The sequence below is a fragment of the Cladosporium halotolerans genome, assembly GCF_011745625.1.
Source record: "Cladosporium halotolerans strain TM138-S3 chromosome Unknown Sca9, whole genome shotgun sequence".
NCBI classification, from domain to species: Eukaryota; Fungi; Ascomycota; class Dothideomycetes; order Cladosporiales; family Cladosporiaceae; genus Cladosporium; species Cladosporium halotolerans.
This window is the reverse complement of record NW_027191460.1, coordinates 223,244-241,583: the sequence shown is the minus strand read 5'-3', so window position 1 is coordinate 241,583 and position 18,340 is coordinate 223,244. Positions and strand designations below refer to the sequence as shown.

The following is an 18,340-nucleotide window of genomic DNA, read 5'->3' as shown; positions in this document are numbered from 1 at the left end:
AACATCAGCTCGAAGTCACCGCGACTGCCATCGCAATTATCGTCCCTGATTTTATCTAAATCGTACCTCAGTTCCTATCTCCCCTAAGACGCATTCTAAACCAATTTGATATTTATTTGGTCAGCACAAATGGATTCTAGCTGACGGCTTTGGGCCATCGATTCCCGCTTACCTTTCACGTGTTTGGAACAGGTAAGCAACGGAAGAATGAGAGAAAAAAATATTGAAATGCTCTATATCTCAAGTGGCATAAAGTCGTCCGCGTCAACATGATCTTGATCGTCGCCATACTTCCGATCTTTAGTCTTTGGGTCGATAGCAGTTGACACATTCCGCTACAACCCTGAACGACAACAGGCGAACACTAAGGCCATCCACGATGCTTGATGCCCTTATAGCACAATTGTGCTTCAGGGAAGACGCTCCGCAGGAACTCCTCAAGCCGGCGCTGTCAAAACCAAGGACCAAAGCTGCGTGCGTATCACTACAACCACTGGCCGCTCATCACGACGATACCAACACCCTCCCAGGGCGCTGCACAATGAAACCAAGTCGCCCCTCCTGCGCCTCCCAGCCGAGCTCCGCAACATGATCTGGGAAGACGTCCTATCCTTCACGACCATCCACATCTACGAAGACGAGTGGAAAGGCCTCAAAAGCAGCATCTGCCGCTCCAAGTACAACGACCACACCTACGGCACCGCAGACGACCGCACCCTCGACTCCCCCAACAGCAGCTCCACGCCCCACCAGCACTGGAACGACAGCTACCGCACCCAGCACCACCCCACCTGCCGCCTCGACACGACCGCCGCCGCCCCCAGCGCCCCTTCGCCGCCCAACCTCAGCCTCCTAGCCACCTGCTCCGCCATCCACGCCGAAACCGCCCTCCTCCCCTTCGCCCTCAACACCCTCAGCTTCTACCACGACACCAGCCTGCCGCCCTTCGTGCGCCGCCTCGCGCCCGCGCAAGCGCGCGCCATCGCGTCCGTCGCGCTGCCCAAAGCCGGGAACTTCGACTTCGGCGGCCCCGGGGGCGGCGGCGCCTGGCGCGCGTTCGCGGGCCTGCGGCGGCTGAGCGTCGTCGTGCAGGTGGCGGGGAGCGGGCTCGGGGCCTGCGCGTGCGGGGCGGTGCGCGGGTTGGAGCGCGGGGAGCTGCGGACGGCGGCGGGCGCTGGCAGGATGTTGTTTGAGCCGGTGCGGAGGATGGGGTTGGAGGTGTTCAATTTGAGGGTTGTTGGTGCGGCGGGGCCGGGGCTGGGCTGTCCGGGTCTGGCGTGGTGTCGGGCGCGGTGTGGGGAGGTGGAGAGGGTGGTTTTGGGGGAGTGGGCGAGGGTTAGGTGGGAGATGGGGGAGGAGGGGGAGGAGGAGGTGGAGGAGGCTTCTTGGGGGCCGGGTCTGAGAGGAGCGACGGTGATGACCCGTGAGGAGGCTGTGCGGTTGGGGCTGCCTATGGATGTTTTGGTGCGAGGGTTGAGAGAGACGCTGGGGGAATTGCGCAGGGCGCGCCGGGTTCGGATGCCTTCTCTGTGAGGAGTGGAGGTAGCTTTGGTAGCTGGAATGGTATTGGATCCGCTGAAATGCTGCACTACGTATCTAGATATCACCTACATGTTGGTTGCTATTGATCGACAACAGCGCTTGCTATTGGACGCATTCCCAGAACGATAGTATGATCCTGAGGGGTGAATCACAAGAACGTACCCATTGCTAGGTACCGATGAGCAATATCCGATATGATGGCATCACTCACATAGCTGCCCGCATGCAATATAGCGTTTGCCGGGATGACAAGCATCATCAATAGAATGAACGGTGTCGATCGTCCCGACCCGTTGCTGTCAGGGCGGTCTTACGTGCATATCCTGTCCGTCGAGCATGCAGAGCGGATCCCATGAGTCCGAAAGCGGGATCTCTCGTCCCGCTATCTTCGAGCCCGACGAAGTGGAAGCGTTTACTGGTCGTGTGAATGCGTGCATATTTGCGTAACGTGAGTATTGGACACCGGGTGATTGGAGTCATCATGGCTGTGAAATCGATTGATCGCGATTACCAATGTAGGCTCCGGTGTAGGACTCATCCATAACTCGACGGGAAATTCCAAGCGCCGTCAACCAGAATCCGAGTGGGAAGTTCGACGCGCTGTGACAATGTTGTGACCAGACGAGCCATCGATTGGAATCGTTGGACATACGTGCCACGAACTGCCCTTATCTGTGTTGCAAGGCTGACTGCAGTTGAGGAAGCGTTGAGCGAGGGCTACTTGCATGCAACTGAGTGGCTCCATTCTCCGCAGTCTCAAATGCTTGAAGTCCGGGGAAAGCATGCAGGCGTTGGCTGGCCCGCTGGGCGTGCTTGAGACAGGCCGACGTCAACGTCACGGGAGTGGTGGGCGAGCTGAGCACAGCCCGTCAGCCAAAGGAGACAGCTCCACGACGGGACCAGTGAGACCATTTTTCTTGGGGTTTCCCGACGGGCTGACGATCCGCCTGCCGGCTCGCAAATAGAAGGTCCGGATGGCTGGGCGACTGCTGATGCAGACAGGCTGCGCAAACACGCTGCGATGATCACGTCGCACGACGCCGCAGGATGCCGGGCCGATATGGCATGTGCTTGTACAGCATGCGGCGTGCAGGAGGTGGAGGGCGGCAGGTGAGCGTGGCGGATGGCGTGGGAGAGATTGGCTGCTGCGAGCGTTGGCTCTGGGCAAACAACCCAAGCCTCGAGGTCGCACGCGGCACCGCGCAAGAGTCGCTCAGCAATGGAGCGACAACGTGTTCGGGGCGTGAATGCTAGCGCCGTTGACCTGATAGCGTCGACAGACAGACATGTTGACTCGCTGCGCTGGACTAATGGCATGCCCGCCGCGTCGCACCGGGCGGCCACGAGCTCAACGCTGCAATGCAAGGGCTCTCCTATATCTACATATACCGTAACCTGTTTCTCTGTGCGGCCGGAGAGGCAGCTCCAGGCTCCCTTCGCACTCCTCCGCCGGAACGTTCAGCCTCTGCCGTCAGCACGAGCCCGGCAGCGACTCACCATCTGAGTCACGGCGGGCAGCTCGCGCACCCACGCCCCGTCCTGCTGAGCCACCGAGCCACGGCGATGCCTTCCTCCACGGGGTAGCTGAGGCCATCGCTGGGCCACGGAAGTCTATTGCAGCAAGCCGTGAATCGGCCCCTACGCGCGCACTACAAAGCCGCCCAGTCCTTTGTTTTATTATTCACTGCGGCAAGCGATCAAGGCGCCGCAGACTCGCGCTCTTCCTACCTCGCACGCCCATCGCCTGCCGCCTTTCCTCTCCCTCTCTCTCGCACTCCACTCGCAAACACTACCTATACTAGGTACTCAACCAGCCTCCACCCGCACCAGCGCACCGTCCAGGCCACGAGACCCCGGCCGCCGTCCTCACATCGGGCGGTCCCGACGCGCTGAGCTCTCCGGATTTGGCGCCGCGCAACTTTGACTCTGGTCGGCGCCAGCCTTACATCACTGGCCGAGGAGATTTCTGGCGAATCCACATTCCCGCAGCGCCCGCGACTCAACCGGAATGCCACACTCGACGCTATGGCAAGCTGCTCCCTTTGCTAAACCAGCGCCCAGCGCACATCCAGCTTCTGTCGCCGCGCGCAACACGACCTCATCCTCTCCTCCTGCTAACCCGTCCACCCTCTCACCCGACTCCGCCACCACCTTCCGCAACAACCTTCCGACACCGGCGCACTCCCCGCCTCTCCGTCCGCTGATCGACGCGAACAGCGAAAATATCCACACCGCGGGGCGCTGTTCCTGCGTGACAGAGGATACCACACCGCTTGGCCACTACCGGCGCCGCCAGAGCCAGCAGTCCAGCCTGGCCAAGTTCGTCATGACCTCCAACACCAAGTCCAACGGCGAGATGGCCCGCTCGAACAGCATCGAAGGCCTTGCTCCGAGCGACAAGGAAGTCGAGCAGCTCCGAAACGACCTCGATCGCGCTCTTTCGCCCACCCTGGAAAAGAACGGCGTACACAGTGAGGATAAGGCACAGACAAAAGCACCGCAAAAGCCCGCAGAGGCTGCAAAGGAAACAAGGCAGGCCGCGCCAAAGCCAGTGAGAGGAAGCTCAATGTCTCAGGCACTGGCTGGTCAATATCCTGAGGGCAGCGGCGTGACCCACGCTGCCAACGACACGCCAGCGACCACTGCGCCTAGTACTGCACCCGGGAGCCCTCGGATGCATGGGTTGAAGCCACTGGCGGCACATGAAGGCCTGGCAGCCAATCTCAGCCTCAACACACCGATGCGCCTTGCTTCTGGCGTCAGCACACCCCGTCCGCGACCAACGACTCTGGACATCCCCGGCCTGACCAAGAGCAAAGTCTCTCCAGACGGACGGATAGCGCAAAGAGACGTGGGCGCGAAGTTGGTGATTGTCATGGTCGGATTGCCCGCACGAGGAAAGAGCTATATCACAAAGAAGCTGGCGAGGTACCTGAACTGGCTGCAGCACGACACAAGGATCTTCAACGTGGGTGAGAGGCGGCGTGTCGCGGCTGGCGGACCGAACACATTGGAGAAGACGAAGAGCGGGCAGTCGAACGCGAGCTCGAACAAGAGCGGACACCGTGCCAGTCTGGCGCCTGGCAGGGCCAACAGCATCGTCGATCAGTCGGAACTCGCCAAAACCAAGAGCAACGAGAATAAGCCTGTTTCTGTCGCGCAGATCATCCTGAACGACGAGACAAAGGTTGAGGCGCCGGCGGCCCCCAAGAGCGCCGCCCTGACTCAGAGTAGTGGCGAGAATGTTAAGAAGGAAGAGAAGAATCCTGAAGATCAGGAAATCGAGGAGCTGGAGAAGAAGTTCCCGGAATTGATGGAGGCACAACAGCAAAACGCACAGTCTGAGGCCCACCAAATGCCGGAAAGCGAGATGATGGATCAGAGCGCTTCTTTCTTCGATCCGAAGAATACCAAGGCTGCCCTCATCCGTGAGCAGCTGGCCATGGACACTCTGGACGAGCTTCTGGATTACATCCTGGACGGAGACGGATCTGTCGGTATCTTGGACGCGACCAACAGCACTCTCGAGCGCCGCAAGATGGTTGTCCGTCACATTCGCGAGAGGGCTGGCATGGACCTGAACGTTCTTTTCCTGGAGTCTCGCTGCGTTGACACCGACTTGCTAGAGAGCAACATGCGCTTGAAGCTGAGTGGACCTGACTACAAGGACATGGACCCGACCATCGCACTGGAAGATTTCAAGAAGCGCATCGCTGTGTATGAGACCGCATACCTCCCGCTTGGCGACTACGAGGAGCAGAACAACGTTCCCTACATTCAAATGATCGACGTCGGCCGCAAGATCATCTCTCACCAGATTCGTGGTTTCCTCATGGCACAAGCCAACTACTACCTGCTCAACTTCAACCTGGCACCCCGGCAGATTTGGATCACCCGTCACGGTCTGTCTCTCGACAACATCTCTGGCAAGATCGGTGGCGACTCTGATCTCTCCGATGAAGGTGTCCGCTACGCCAGCTCTCTCGCGCGCTTCATGGACTACCAGCGAGGCGTGTGGGAAGAGCGTCAACGCCAGGCCGCCGCAAACACCCACTTCCCTCCGCAGTCCGGCGACGCCACACCGCCCAACCCATACTACTCCCCCAAATCCCCCGGCGGCGAAGCACCCACCTCCGCCCCCGGCAACCAAGCCGGCCAACCCGGCGAATACGTCTACGAGCCCAAGCCCTTCTGCGTCTGGACCTCGATGCTCAAGCGCTCGATCCAAACCGCGCAGTTCTTCAGCGACGAAGAATACGACACGAAGCAAATGCGCATGCTCGACGAGCTCAACGCGGGCGTCATGGAAGGCCTGACCTACAACTGCATCTCCACCCAGCACCCGAAGGAGTACGCCAGCCGCAAGCACGACAAGCTGCACTACCGCTACCCGGGCCCCGGCGGCGAGGGCTACCTGGACGTCATCAACCGCCTGCGGCCCGTCATCGTCGAGCTCGAGCGCATGACCGACCACGTCCTGCTCGTCGGCCACCGCTCCGTCGCCCGCGTCCTGCTCGCCTACTTCCGCGGCCTCAACCGCGAGGAGGTCGCGGACCTCGACGTCCCCATCGGCATGCTGTACTGCCTCGAGCCGAAGCCGTACGGCGTCGATTTCAAGGCGTTCCAGTGGAACAAGGACGACGAGTGGTTCTACGAGGTTCCGGACTTCCAGCTGAGGAGGGCGGAGGACGATATGAAATAAGTGCAGGGGTTTTGCTCTGCAAGACGGGAGTTTTGACAGGTTGCAAGCTCGGAGGCGGCTTGGTATCCCGCTCACAAACTTTATGATTGATTGATTGATTGATCACTTCACGGCCTGGCGGGGAAAGGTTGGGTTGGGTTGGGTTGGGTTGGAGTAGGGTACTGCATGCATACACGAGCGTCTGTTTACGGTTCTATGGCTGTTTTTTTTTGTTCTGCCTTTAGCTTTGCTGCGGGCGCTCTTCTTTCGATCTCGTCCTTATTGCGAGCTGGCGGGAACTAAATCACGGTCGGACGGAGCTCCATCAATCACATAGCGAGGCGTTTTTCGGCGGCGAATGTTTTTTTTTTCTTTCTTTCTTTCCGTTAGTATCGGCCTCTGCTCTGTACAATCTAAAGCCAAATCCACTTGTCAACCATCTCATCGACACCGCTTTTTACTCATTTTGACTCGCCCCCTGCATCCAACCGCCTCCTCACGCTCGCATCGCATCACATGGCCCGCACGTTGCTGTCTGTCTGTTCGCCGTCTGGTTCGCGGGCGTCCAGTAGCAGCAGCAGCAGCGGTGGGGTCGGACGCAGGGCAAGGCGCGCTGGCTGCAGCGCATGCGTTGCGTTGCGTTCCCCGGGGGGTGGGGGGAGAGCGGGACAGGCACGGTGCGTAAGGTAAGGTAGGGAGCTGGGGAGATAGACGTGCTTATGGTTTTGGGGCTGCTGCTGCTGCTGCTGCTGGAACGGATTGGACTGGGTTGGATTGGATTGGATTGTATGCGTATGTGGATATGTACGGCGCCAGGGGGGTTGGTTATTCGCTCGCGATTCCATTATTTCCGGCCAGAGTGCTTCGATGGGGTTTCCGTGCGAAGCGCTCCCAAGACCTGCCGGCGTGCATCGCACCGCCGCTTCAAGAACCGTACCGTGCGTACGTACGTACTTACCGCGCTGGCCCCCGCACGTGACGCCCTCCCTCGCTCCCTCGTCGTCGCACGACTCCTCGCTCGTCGTCCTCCGCCAAGTCCGCTCGCGCTCGCGGCCAGCGGGCGTGCGATTCCTTCGTCCACACGTATCGTACACGGTCCAGCTGGACTTTGGACGGCCCGATTAGAGCGGGCGGCGAGCGGCCGGGGGACGTTCGCGCGCGCGCTTGCTCGCTGGGGGAACATTGCGCTGCGGAGTTGGAGGAGGAGGAGGAGGGGTGGTTCTCGCTTGCGGCGGAGGGGCCGGTGTTTGGTGCTGTGTGTAGGTTTACCTGGGTTGCTGTGCCGTTGCTGGATGGGGGGCATGCGCTGCGCTGCGCGGGGCGGTACTGTGCTGCGTCTGCGGCTGTCGATACGAGATGGAGATGTCAGGAGTCCACGTCCAGTGGGTGTGCATACGTAAAGTACTGATGTGTGTTTGTGTATTGGTGTTGTTGCGAGAGCGAGGGAGCTGACTAATGAATACCGGAGGGCCTGACGGGCGACGTGGGCGAGTCGTAGAATTTCGCAGGACCGTTGGTTCGTCTGGAGTCGAACGCAAATGCACTACTAACTTAATGATAACGTGCCGTGATCGTGCCCGGCACGTGTCGTCCCACGCAGCAGAGCATGGCAAAGCGGGCTCTGCATACCTACCAAATGGCGTCCTGTGGGCGGAGATTTGATCGAGTGATAGGATTTGTGACCTGGCGGGCTCGATTCGTCCACGCCACCCCTGCCCTGATCTCTCGCCGGCGGCCGACGGTGACCAGGACCCAGGAGCGAGGGCAAGGGCTTGTCCTGGGCCTGCGCGCGCGCCTGGTGGGCCCTCCGGAGACCGGATGCGAAGCGTTTAGCGGCCGAAGCTGTGGGCGGCGCTGACGCCTGCTTTTGACGAGAGCGCGGGCGGGCTGAGGCTGACAGGCGGTGGTTTTGCTAGCGGCCTGCTAGCCAAAACGTCTGCCGCATGGAATCGGGCTACATGGCAATTACTTTGCGGCAGCGCGCGCGCGCGTTCTCTCTAGGGCATGGGTGTGTATTCTCGCCGCTAGCGTCGCCTGGATGTGTAGACACCACGGACTACGGCTGCGAACATGCGCGCAGGTTGGCGCCAGACTGGGGAGGTGTCTCAGGTTGCGGCTAGCGCGACGGTCTCGGATGATGGGAGTGCAGGGCGGCTGCAGAACATACATAGCGCGGTCGGGAATCGCGGTGCGGCGGGCGAGAGGTGCCGGCGGGCAGCAGGGAGGGTGGGTTTGGGACCATGGGTGGCATGGCGCCGGGGCAGGGGAGGCAGCCAGATGCAGACGAAGGAGCTCACGGGTGGGCAGCCGAGTGGCGAGGCCTCGCAGGCGCTGGGGAGCTGGTCGAGGGCGCGAAATGAAAGCGCGCGGGAGGCTGCGTCGAGGCGAGAGGCAGGGCGGGTTGTTGGAGAGCGCGCGCCGTTGCCATGAGGTGTGCGGTATGGGCTGGACGGCAGTGCATGGCAATGTATGTGGGTGTAAGTAGGCCTGCCGTATACGCCCACGCGCCATGCACCGGTGCACCTTATGTACGCTACGCTACACCTGAAGGACCTACTGACTGGGTGCGAGGACGGGACAGCACGCGCACGCCTCTGCCTCTCCCCCGCAAAATGCGACGGTCCCAAGCCGCCAGAGCATTGCGCACTCGCCGACCGCGCTCGAGCAGCACACGCATACCATCCCGACACGCCGTCCCCGTGCCTGCGCGGCCGCGCCTGTCGAATGCGCCGCGTACATAACCGTCGCCGTGTGCGCTCCTGTTCACTTGTGGTTCATTCTCTGCTCCTCGCCTGGCGTACGCATACGAAAAGGACTTCTGCAGAGCGCGCGCGCTAGCTGCGTCCAGAGCCTCCCTCCATCGTCTCCGCTCGCTAGCGCAAAGCTAATTGACTCGGAAGGCTCCACACCAGAATCGACAAGCCACTCCTCCTCACGCCGGAGGGCACTACTCGCGTCGCCGCATCGCTGCACCGCACCACCCAGGCACCTCACCACCACCACCCGCCGCCCCCGATCTCCGCCCTCCACCTGCCTCCGCCCACCACTGCCGCCGGCGACGAGGTATGCGGGTCGGCTAGCACTGCGCTCCCATCTCCGCCGCTCTCGCGCCCGTCAGCTGCGCGCACTCCTCTTGCGCCCGCGACCATGGACTCCCACACCACCCCGCTGGCCGACGGAGGCATCGACTGGAACGACCCGCAGTTCGACACCACCGGCCAGTACACCGCCGACCAGTTCAATGATGCCATGAACTCCGACTCGCCCTTCACCAGCGCCTTCGACAGCTACACCAACATGAACGACTTCGCCGACAGCCCCGGCGGCCTGCAGATGCGCCAGACCACCAAGACTGCCCCCGACTTCAACTCTTTCGCCTCCGGTGCGGCCCAGAGCCAGTCCCACCCCATGAACATGCCCTCTGCATTTCCCCCGGTCGAGACCTCCAGCCAGGATTCGTCCTCTGACACATCCAGCGGGCGGAAGCGGAAGACCGCGTCGGAGTCGCCCATGTCCGAGGTCGACAGGTCCGGCACGGTCCAAAAGGAGGACTCGCTCATGGGTGCGGATGGGCAGAAAATGAAGCTGTTCGGGGCCGACAACAACGCGGTCCAGGCCATGGCTGTCCAGACGAGCATGGCCGACAACAGCATCTTCGACTTCTCCGGCGCAAGCTCCACTTCCAGCCCTATCAATGCCACTGCATTCGATACTGCGATGTCTCTGGATACTCAGATGCAAAACATTGGCATGCAGAACGTCGCGCCTCAGTTCAAGCAGGAGTCACCAGTAAGCCGATATCGCTAATTCCATCTGACCCAGGTACTAACGCAGATTCCAGCTGCAGACCATCAACCCTGCCAGCTTCACTCTCGGCGGGGCTTCTCGAGATCAGTCTCCGTCTATGATGAATACCGCCATGTTTAATAACTCTCCTAATGCCGTATTTTCAACCCCATCCTCGGAGAGCAATGAGACTTTCACAGCCACCGCGGACCCTAATTTCAATCTTCAGAACCCGGCCTGGAATGCCAACTACGGGAATCAATTTACATCTCCTGGAGCTCTACACTTCACACCCTCACCAGCTATGAATGGCACAACGCCCGCAGCACAGTCGAAGCCGTCTGGTGCACCGCGCGGAAGGTCCTTGCTGCACATTGCGCCCATCTCTACCAAGTCACGAGTTGAGACTCAAATCAACGTCGTCATGACACTGGAGAAGCCACCTCCCGGAACCGAGTACTTGCACCTTCCGCTCCACACCATTGCAAAGTCCAAGCTGCTGGCCAAAGAAGAGGTCGACAAGTCAAAATCCCTGGAGCTACACACCATGCTTGTCTGCACTAGCGCAATGCGAAATCCAGAATTAAAGGAGAAGGCGCTGCAAACTGCTGCCTCTCAGGACAACGGCGTGATCCAGCGTCGAGCAGAACAGCAAAAGGATGCCGGAGAAGAGGACAAGAACGATCTCAAGAATATCCCCGAAGAGGATCGGCCTGCAAACGGCGGCGAAGTGAGGATTTGCAATAACTGCATACAACGTGAAAGGAAGCGTGCTGGTCGCAAGAAGCTGAAGAAAGAAGAAGAGCAGCAGCACTGGGAACGCTATGAGACGGAAAGGGTTGTCGTCTTCAACTCGAACGAGTTTCTCTCCTTTAAGCCTTGGGAGACAACCCAGCAGACGCAGAAAGACCACAGCCTTGCTGACGACTACATTCCTCCCGAGGGATCCATGCACGTCACCGCGGCCATGCGCATTGCTTGTTACTGCAGGCATCAGAGTGAGAAGGAAGGGTTCCAGGTGATCTTCACCATGAAGGACCAGGCGGGCAACATAATCGCTCAGGAGATGTCGGATTCGATCCTCATAACAGACGATCACAAGACCCATCCTCCGAGCTTTTCTACCCACGTGCCGGAACAGCTGATGTACGGTGGCGGCGGTCCCGTCTATGCATCTCATGGCCTTCCTACCTCTTTCTCCATGGTCGACATGTCTGGTCATGTGCAGCAAGGCTTTGCTTCGTCGCGGTCTACTGGGAATCTCCAGGCTCTCGCATATGGCCAGTACAACCCTCAAAGCCACGTACACCAACTGCCCAATCAAGGATTTGCCTCGCAGACAACTTCTGGTACGATGACTCCCACGAGTCTGTCGAGGCCTGGGTCACCGACCAGCGCTGGCAGTTCAGGACCAAACAAGAAGCGCAAATCGTCTTCTTTCCACAGGAAGGTTCCAAGCGGACTCACGATGACCCCTAGAGTGGACACGAACCAAGAACCCGCACCAAGTATGCCCTCTGCTGTCTCTATGGGGACACCTTTCTCTCCTACCAGTGCGGGTTTCAGCGCTCAAGGCGACCAGTCTTACATGACGATCCCCAATAATAGTGGGCCTGCACAGTTCATCAGTAGCGGACCTCCTACACCTGCCGAGAACCAGCCTTTCGCATTCAACCCAACGCCGCAAGGACCTCCGCGTCGGGATGCTCCTCAAAATATTCCCGATTACTACCAGTCTCTGCCAGGGTCACGAGTTGGTAGCAGAGCCCCGTCTCCTGTCGCTGGGAGCAGAGCCAATCTCGCTGCGTACGCCAGGCAACAAATGGCACCTTCGCAACCGCCACCTCGGTCTCAAGTATACCCTACATCAGGCTCTGTGCCTGGCTCGTCAGGCAGTGATGCCGACAACACAATGCTGCCGATGATCCACAAGCTTACACCGAACGAGGGTCCTACTACAGGAGGCACCGAAGTATCCATCTACGGGCGCAACTTTACCGCCGGGTGTCTTGTTTACTTTGGCGAACAGCCAGCGACAGGCCTGACATTCTACGGCGACCAATCACTGCTCTGCGTGACACCACCCGGACGAGTCGGCGCTGTGCATGTCACGATTGTGCAGGCTGGCAATGTACCTCAATACTCGCCTTCCCAGACCAGCAGGCCGATTTTCAACTACAAGAACTCCAACGAGCGCATGATGGAGATGGCTTTGCGTTTCTTGAGCCAGCAGCATACAGGCAATGCTAACGGCTGGTATCAGATGGCGCAGCACAGCGCAACCCAGTTCATGTCGCAGAATGTGTCGCGCGCAGGCGTCGGTATGGGCTTCGATGGCGGCAACATGCTTTCAAATGGACCTCCTATGCTGGACGACACAATTCTCCGGATCTTCGATGCCGTGGACGTGAGTGAGAGCCCGAAACAGCCCTTGTACGACATGGAATCGGAGCAGGGCGAGACCATGCTCACTCTGGCCGCATCAAACGGCCTTCACCGTGTTGTTGCCGCACTCCTGGCGCGTGGAGCCAACCCGGACATCAGGGATGGGAGCGGCTACACCCCATTGCTGCACGCTGCACTGCAGGGACACTCGAAGACGTTCCAGCTTTTACTGGTCAAAGGTGCCGACCCCGCAATCAGGAGCCTGTCAGGACACCACGTGCTCGATGTGGTGTCGGAAGACGCTCGTGACGTCTTCGGTCAGATCTTATTGAACACGCCACGCACCCGGAACGTCCTGCGATCACGGCGAAGCACATCGTCGTCGTCTTCCTCAAGCCTGTCCTGGGACATCAGCAGCGCCTCTTACTACGAGTCGGAGGTCGACGGCAACAGCTCGCAACAATTTCCCTCCGCACCACCCTCGCGCAGGCCTAGTGCGTTCTTCTCCGTGCCTCAGACGCCAAGGAAGCAATCCATCGCAGAGGAACCGACCGAGGCTCCTCCGGCGGCTGCAATGCACGCCTGGCGTGACGCTTTGGCGGCGCAGATCCAGCACTTCCAATCAAGCGTGCAGGAGCACATGTCGCAAATACCGCTGCAGCTGCCACAGTTGCCCAATATTCCCGAGGATTGTTCGCTCGGACGTCGAATCAGCTCCCTGATCCCAGGACGCACGGCGACGCCGCTGCCCGGCATCGATGCTTGTCCGCCTCCGCCGGCGTACAGTGATCTGTTCCCGGAGAAGCTGAAAGATTGCAGCGCCGACCGTGCCGCGAAGGAACCTGTGTCAAGAGAAGTTTCAGTCGAGACTCCGAGCGATCAGAAGTGCGGCGAGTCGAACAAGGTGTCGCATCCGGCCGATTCCAACATTGCTCCGACAACCGAGGGAGACGGGCCACAAACCAAGCTCAAGGACCTCGTCGACACCTCCGCCTGGGTCTGGGTAAGTCCCCTCCCAACTCATCCCAAAAGCAATAACATCCTTACTAACAACCCCCACAGGCCCCACTAGCCGCCGTTTTCCTCTCCTCAGCCCTCGTCCAGTCCCTGCTCCCACACCTCCCAGCACCAAAGGCAACCTCGGAACCCTCGACAACGTCTCGCCACGCAGCGACTTGCTGACGACAACAATAAGCAACACGCGGAACACCAAACTCTCTTTCTTTTGTACAAACCGCTCCTCGCGCACAGGGAGGAGCAGCGGCGACGGCGTTCTCTCTCGTTTTCCCACGGCAAAGTATTGCCCGACTTCGTCCCCGGACCTTGAGAACGCATGTATCAGTCATGGCACCTGGTCTCGCACACGGACGGACGGATGGATGGATGGATGGACATTACAAAAAACCAACTGAATTTCTCCCGATTGACTGAATTGATTGATTGATTAACGAACGACGGACGGACGGATGGGCGAATGGGTCGCGTCGGCGCGGTTGTATCTACCGTACAGACACAACAAACCCGGGCGCAAAAACGGAAAGGCAGGGGGGTTCTCATACATTTCTTATCACGACTTGACTTAAGAGAAAGATGGCAAGAAGGATGGGGCAGGGGAGGGGGGAAGAATGGGCGATTTCGGCGGCGTTTTTTCTCTCTTTCATATCTATTGGTTATCCTTCATTTTTTTTTTCTTCTTGATTACCACTGTCCTCTATCAATATGCGGTGAAGAGAGGAGAATGTGCAGCAGCAGTCAGTCAGTCAGTGGTCTCTTGGACTTGAAAATTCGAGTCTCTTTCCCATCTCATTTCATCTCCTCCGCCATCGGCGGTCGCGAGGCTGGTGCTGTTGTTCTCAGAGGAAGGCAGAGACCTTCTCGCGGGGCCGCCTGGCCCTTTCACTTTTCGTTTTTTTGTCTCGGGGATAATGGGCGACCAGGGAATCGTGCGGTTCCGAGCAGCGTGGAGGCGGTTTCTTTGGGTTTTTTGACCTTCGCTATTACTGGGTGCACAGGTTTGATTTGCTGTATACGACCTGGGGAGTCGGAATGTACGTACGTACTTATTGTTACGAAACATCGATCTTGTTGGTGCTTTCCCTCTTTCCGGTCGTCTCAGGTCCCAGCCAGGGTTGCGGGACTTGTCTGCTCGTCGGCTCGGTTGGGGGATATACGAGGTCGCGTGTGGAGGGATGGAGAAGGGACGTGGGAAATGAGGCGAGAGTACTTCTGAGTAGTCTGGATACGAGAAGAAAAGGTTTACACCGAGCTATCCACAAAAAAACAAACGGGCTATACAATATGGACTCTTTTGTTTTCCCCTTGCGGGTTGATTGCTCGTCCGTCGGCCATGGTCTTCGTGTTTCCCGGTCTGGTTGAGAAGAAAGGAAAAAGAGAAAAAAAAGCCGCCTGGGGAGGAATGGACTGCTTCGCTCGGCCGGCTTTGAGAGGGAAAGAAATTGGGAAAGCATTAAAATCAGCTAGTCGCATCTGGCTCGGTCGTGGTGAGGATGCCGGAACCAAGTCGTTTTGTTCATGGAATCGAAGAGGAGAGGTTCCATCAGAGAAGAGTAGAAAAAAAGGAAACGCAATCTGTGGTAGTCGTGTCGTCGTTATTGATCGGTTTTGTGTGGTGTTTCTTGCAATTTTGCCACGGACGAGAGGCAGCGATCAGAAGACATCCTCGGGCCACTCGAAGGACGGGTCGACTTTGCCCTTGTGGTTCTTCGGACGGCCACGGCTGCTCTTTTTGCTGGCGGGCTGGGCGATGTCCTCCGGCTTCTCGGTCGGGCTGTCGACCGGTTTGGCAAGAATTGGTTTCTCCTTCTCAGGCGGCGAGTGGGATCGGTGGTTTCTGGCCGCAGTCGCGGCGCGGGTCATTAATTCTTCTTCGGCGCCGGGCTGCCTGTCTTCGGCTGTGGGTTCGTTGACGGTTGGCTTCGGAGCAGATTTCTTCGTGGGGTCTCTGTTGGCGAAAGCGGATCCTTCGCTGTCTTCCTCCGGGACGGGATCGAGAGCAAGGCTCTGGGAATCCATGCTCTTGCGGACTCTGGGCTCGGCAGGCGCTTCATCGATGACTTCTTTGGGGTCATTGTGCTCGGTTGCGACTTCGATGGTCTCTTGGTCATGGTGAGAGTCCACGAGGGAGTCGTCCGCATTAGTCGACTTGCCAGTGGACTTCCTTTTATTGGAGCCGCCAGACTTGCGACGCTTGGTCGCCTCCTCCCATTCGACATCGTCTTCTTCCTCATCATCATCGTCTTCGGGACGGTAGTTTCTGAGGGAAATATCAGCGCCCGACTTGCGCTTCTTGCGCTTGCTGGTCTTCTTGGCCGCCATCTTGACGTTGGCATCGAGAGCCTTGAGTTTGGCGTCAAGCGTATCATAGCTGCCACGCTTGAAGTTGACGTGCGCCTCGTTCGCGACGGTGATGCTGTCGTCCATGTCCATGTCGTCGTCGTATTGAACCTGGTCGTCCGCTGTGTCGACTGCTCCGGTTGTGGTGTCCTTGTTGATCTGTTCGATGTTCTTGTTGTTCATGTTGAAGAGAGAAGAACCTCTAGGAGGATAAGGTCGTGCATGTGACATTCGAACAGTCTCTTCCTCGTTCTCTTCACTCACATCCATCAGATCAGCATCGCCGGTTGGCTCATTCGCTTCAAGTTCAGCAGCATCCTGCATGCGAGCATCCGTCACTCGGTGTTCATCATTCGCCTCGTGAGTGAGATGCGAGGGGTCGAGAAGTCGCTCACTAGGCAAACTCTCCAGCTTTCCAGGAACGAATCTCGGACGCCTCATCGAAGAGTACGGCGTGAAACGTTCATGCTTGTTGCCCAGTTGAGGCATTGGGCTGGCCTGGTAGAGGGCATCGTCCAACTCTTTGCGGGCGACCTGCAGTTTTACTTCCAGGTCGCTGACACGCTTCGACAGCTTGTGCTGCTTTCTCATGTCGATCCTGGAATGGGACTTCTTCAACGCAGAAGCCGGGAACTCGGCCTTGACCGGGGAAACCGACGAGGACGATTCCCGTTGCGCATTTGCAATGCCACCGAGGTTATATTCTGACTTTGCCTTCTTGAGGTCGAACTTGAGGTTCTGGAGCGATGGACGTTTGAAGCTCAAGCGAGACTTGAACGACTTGATCACACTCGGCATCGGTTCGGGTGCTTCGTTCTCAGAATGAAGGTCGACATCGTTGGAAGATGGAGGAGCGAGTTGAGAGCCATATGACGCAACTCGCTTGTGCTCGAAACTCGGGGCTCCGCTGGTGAAAATAACACCAGAGTCGCGGGTGCTGATGTTGCTGTCTGCGATCGATGTTCGCGAGACCGTCTGCGGTCCGAATTGTCCAGAGGCCTTCATCTGGGCGTATCTTCTTTCAGCTTCCTCTTTCAGAACCTTTTTGCGTTCGGCCTCTGCCAAGTTCTTCTGTCTCAATTCTTCGGTTGTCTCCTCCAAGACTTCCTTCCACATACGGACAGGATGAAAGCTCGCAGCTATCTGGCGACCGAAGCGGTAGAAGAAGCCATTGTTTTCCTTGGGGGCGCCTGGTTGTGACGAAATGGCTGCAACGCGTTGTGGGATCTGCGCCTTTTCTCTTTCGATGTCAATCTCCACCGATCCGCGCGGGGTTGGCATGCCGTTGTGGTAATCGGCCATGAGCTCATCAACATGGTGGACATTGCCGCTGTCCGTGCGAATGAACCGCGTAAAAGCACTGGGTGGCTTGCCGCTCGGCTTGTCCGTTAGGCTTCCTTCCTGAAACTTTGACTCTCGAGGCAACGGCTGACTCTCAGCATGGAGCTTCGCCTGCCGTTCCGCAGCGTGGCGCAGGTTGAGGTTCGACAGGTTGCGTACGCCTTTCTTACGGCGAACGTTGCGCCGCACGGGCGTCGCGTCATCAGAGGCATCGGTGTTGGTTCGCTGGGCCGATGGGCGGCTACGCTTTGGGGAATGGGCGTCGGGATCGGGCGTCTGGAGGTTTTCCTCGAGCTGCCTGTACGTCTGCTCGTCGTAGGCCGCACGCTTGCGCTTCGAGCTACTAGGTGGTGCTGGCGTCGTGCGGTCTGCGTCCATGGCAGGCTTGTAGGGCGTGTCCTTGGGTGGAACGGGCGGAGGATCATCCATTAGCGAAGGCGTGCTATGGAGAGCCTAGAGCTTGGAACGGTCAGCCGAGATGAGGTTTCGCACGCGCGTGAGGCGAGTGAGACATGTGTGCAGAACCGCAGTGCGAAACTGTTGGTTGCTACAGCGAAAGTGTCTCGGTGGGCATACCTGTGTCTCTCCGTGAAGCTGCACAAACAAAGCTAAGGCCGGTCTAGCGATAGCCGCCGCGTTAAGTGCCGTGAAGACCGGTGGAGGTGGGTCGTCACAGGAGAAGGAGGTGGCGGCAGGAGTCAGGCGCAAGCATGACCGCCCAGGCGAGAAGGGCAGACGCGTTGCAAAGCCTTCACTGCGATGTCGAGATTTGAGCGCAGCAGCTTCTGGCGGCGGCGGTGTTGTAGATTGAAAACAAAGGGTCCCAGGCCATCATCAGGCGCGTGTGGGGCAGGGCTCGTGGCATGGGCTTCCCTGCAGCCCGCGGCCGGCGTTCGGCAGCGGGAGGGAGGAGGCTCGGCCAGTCCAAACCGTTGCGCATCTGCGGTCTTCGCTGCCTACCTGACTGCTGACTATCTCACCGGACTGTTTGTCACAGCCTACAACATCTGAGCCATGGGTCTCTTGCACGGTGTTCGATCTATTACGGGTGTATGCTATGACAAACAGACTGGGCCGCACCCTAGCAACCGTGTCGAGCCCTGCCGGTAGGCTAACGCTCAGGCTCGAGACACTGGAGGTGTGCTCACTATGGTCGTCCTGTCCAACGGCCGATAACCGTCTAGAAGCACGAGAGATGCCACGAGGGTCGTATTGCGGCCCCGTCACAAGTGTTGCTAGACGCTGCAATAA

The 18,340-nt window shown here is 58.7% G+C and overlaps 4 protein-coding genes across 4 annotated transcripts; 3 read left to right on the top strand and 1 right to left on the bottom strand.

Annotated features, from left to right (window-relative positions):
- Window positions 1–379: 379 nt before the first annotated feature.
- On the top strand, window positions 380–1,671 carry WHR41_03522 (uncharacterized protein; the record flags this gene model as incomplete). The annotated part of the gene is made up of 3 exons (XM_069372128.1): window positions 380–474; window positions 531–1,131; window positions 1,639–1,671. 3 exons carry the CDS (start codon window positions 380–382, stop codon window positions 1,669–1,671), a joined length of 729 nt encoding a protein of 242 aa, XP_069230720.1.
- Window positions 1,672–3,550: 1,879 nt separating this feature from the next.
- On the top strand, window positions 3,551–6,244 carry WHR41_03521 (uncharacterized protein; the record flags this gene model as incomplete). Its single annotated transcript, XM_069372127.1, has 1 exon — window positions 3,551–6,244. The coding sequence occupies one exon, from the start codon at window positions 3,551–3,553 to the stop codon at window positions 6,242–6,244; it is 2,694 nt and encodes an 897-aa protein (XP_069230719.1).
- Window positions 6,245–9,234: 2,990 nt separating this feature from the next.
- WHR41_03520 (uncharacterized protein) lies at window positions 9,235–14,133 on the top strand. The gene is made up of 3 exons (XM_069372126.1): window positions 9,235–10,012; window positions 10,065–13,397; window positions 13,457–14,133. The coding sequence occupies exons 1-3, from the start codon at window positions 9,371–9,373 to the stop codon at window positions 13,574–13,576; spliced, it is 4,095 nt and encodes a 1,364-aa protein (XP_069230718.1). The 5' UTR covers window positions 9,235–9,370; the 3' UTR covers window positions 13,577–14,133.
- Window positions 14,134–15,061: 928 nt separating this feature from the next.
- On the bottom strand, window positions 15,062–17,518 carry WHR41_03519 (uncharacterized protein; the record flags this gene model as incomplete). The annotated part of the gene is made up of 1 exon (XM_069372125.1): window positions 15,062–17,518. The coding sequence occupies one exon, from the start codon at window positions 17,516–17,518 to the stop codon at window positions 15,062–15,064; it is 2,457 nt and encodes an 818-aa protein (XP_069230943.1).
- Window positions 17,519–18,340: the final 822 nt, after the last annotated feature.

Bases quoted from the DNA above. Each gene is read 5' to 3' on its own strand.
- WHR41_03520 (XM_069372126.1), top strand. From the start codon at position 9,371: ATGGACTCCCACACCACCCCGCTGGCCGACGGAGGCATCGACTGGAAC. The intron at 10,013-10,064 runs GTAAGCCGATAT...CGCAGATTCCAG, and splicing joins AGTTCAAGCAGGAGTCACCA to CTGCAGACCATCAACCCTGC. The intron at 13,398-13,456 runs GTAAGTCCCCTC...CAACCCCCACAG, and splicing joins ACACCTCCGCCTGGGTCTGG to GCCCCACTAGCCGCCGTTTT.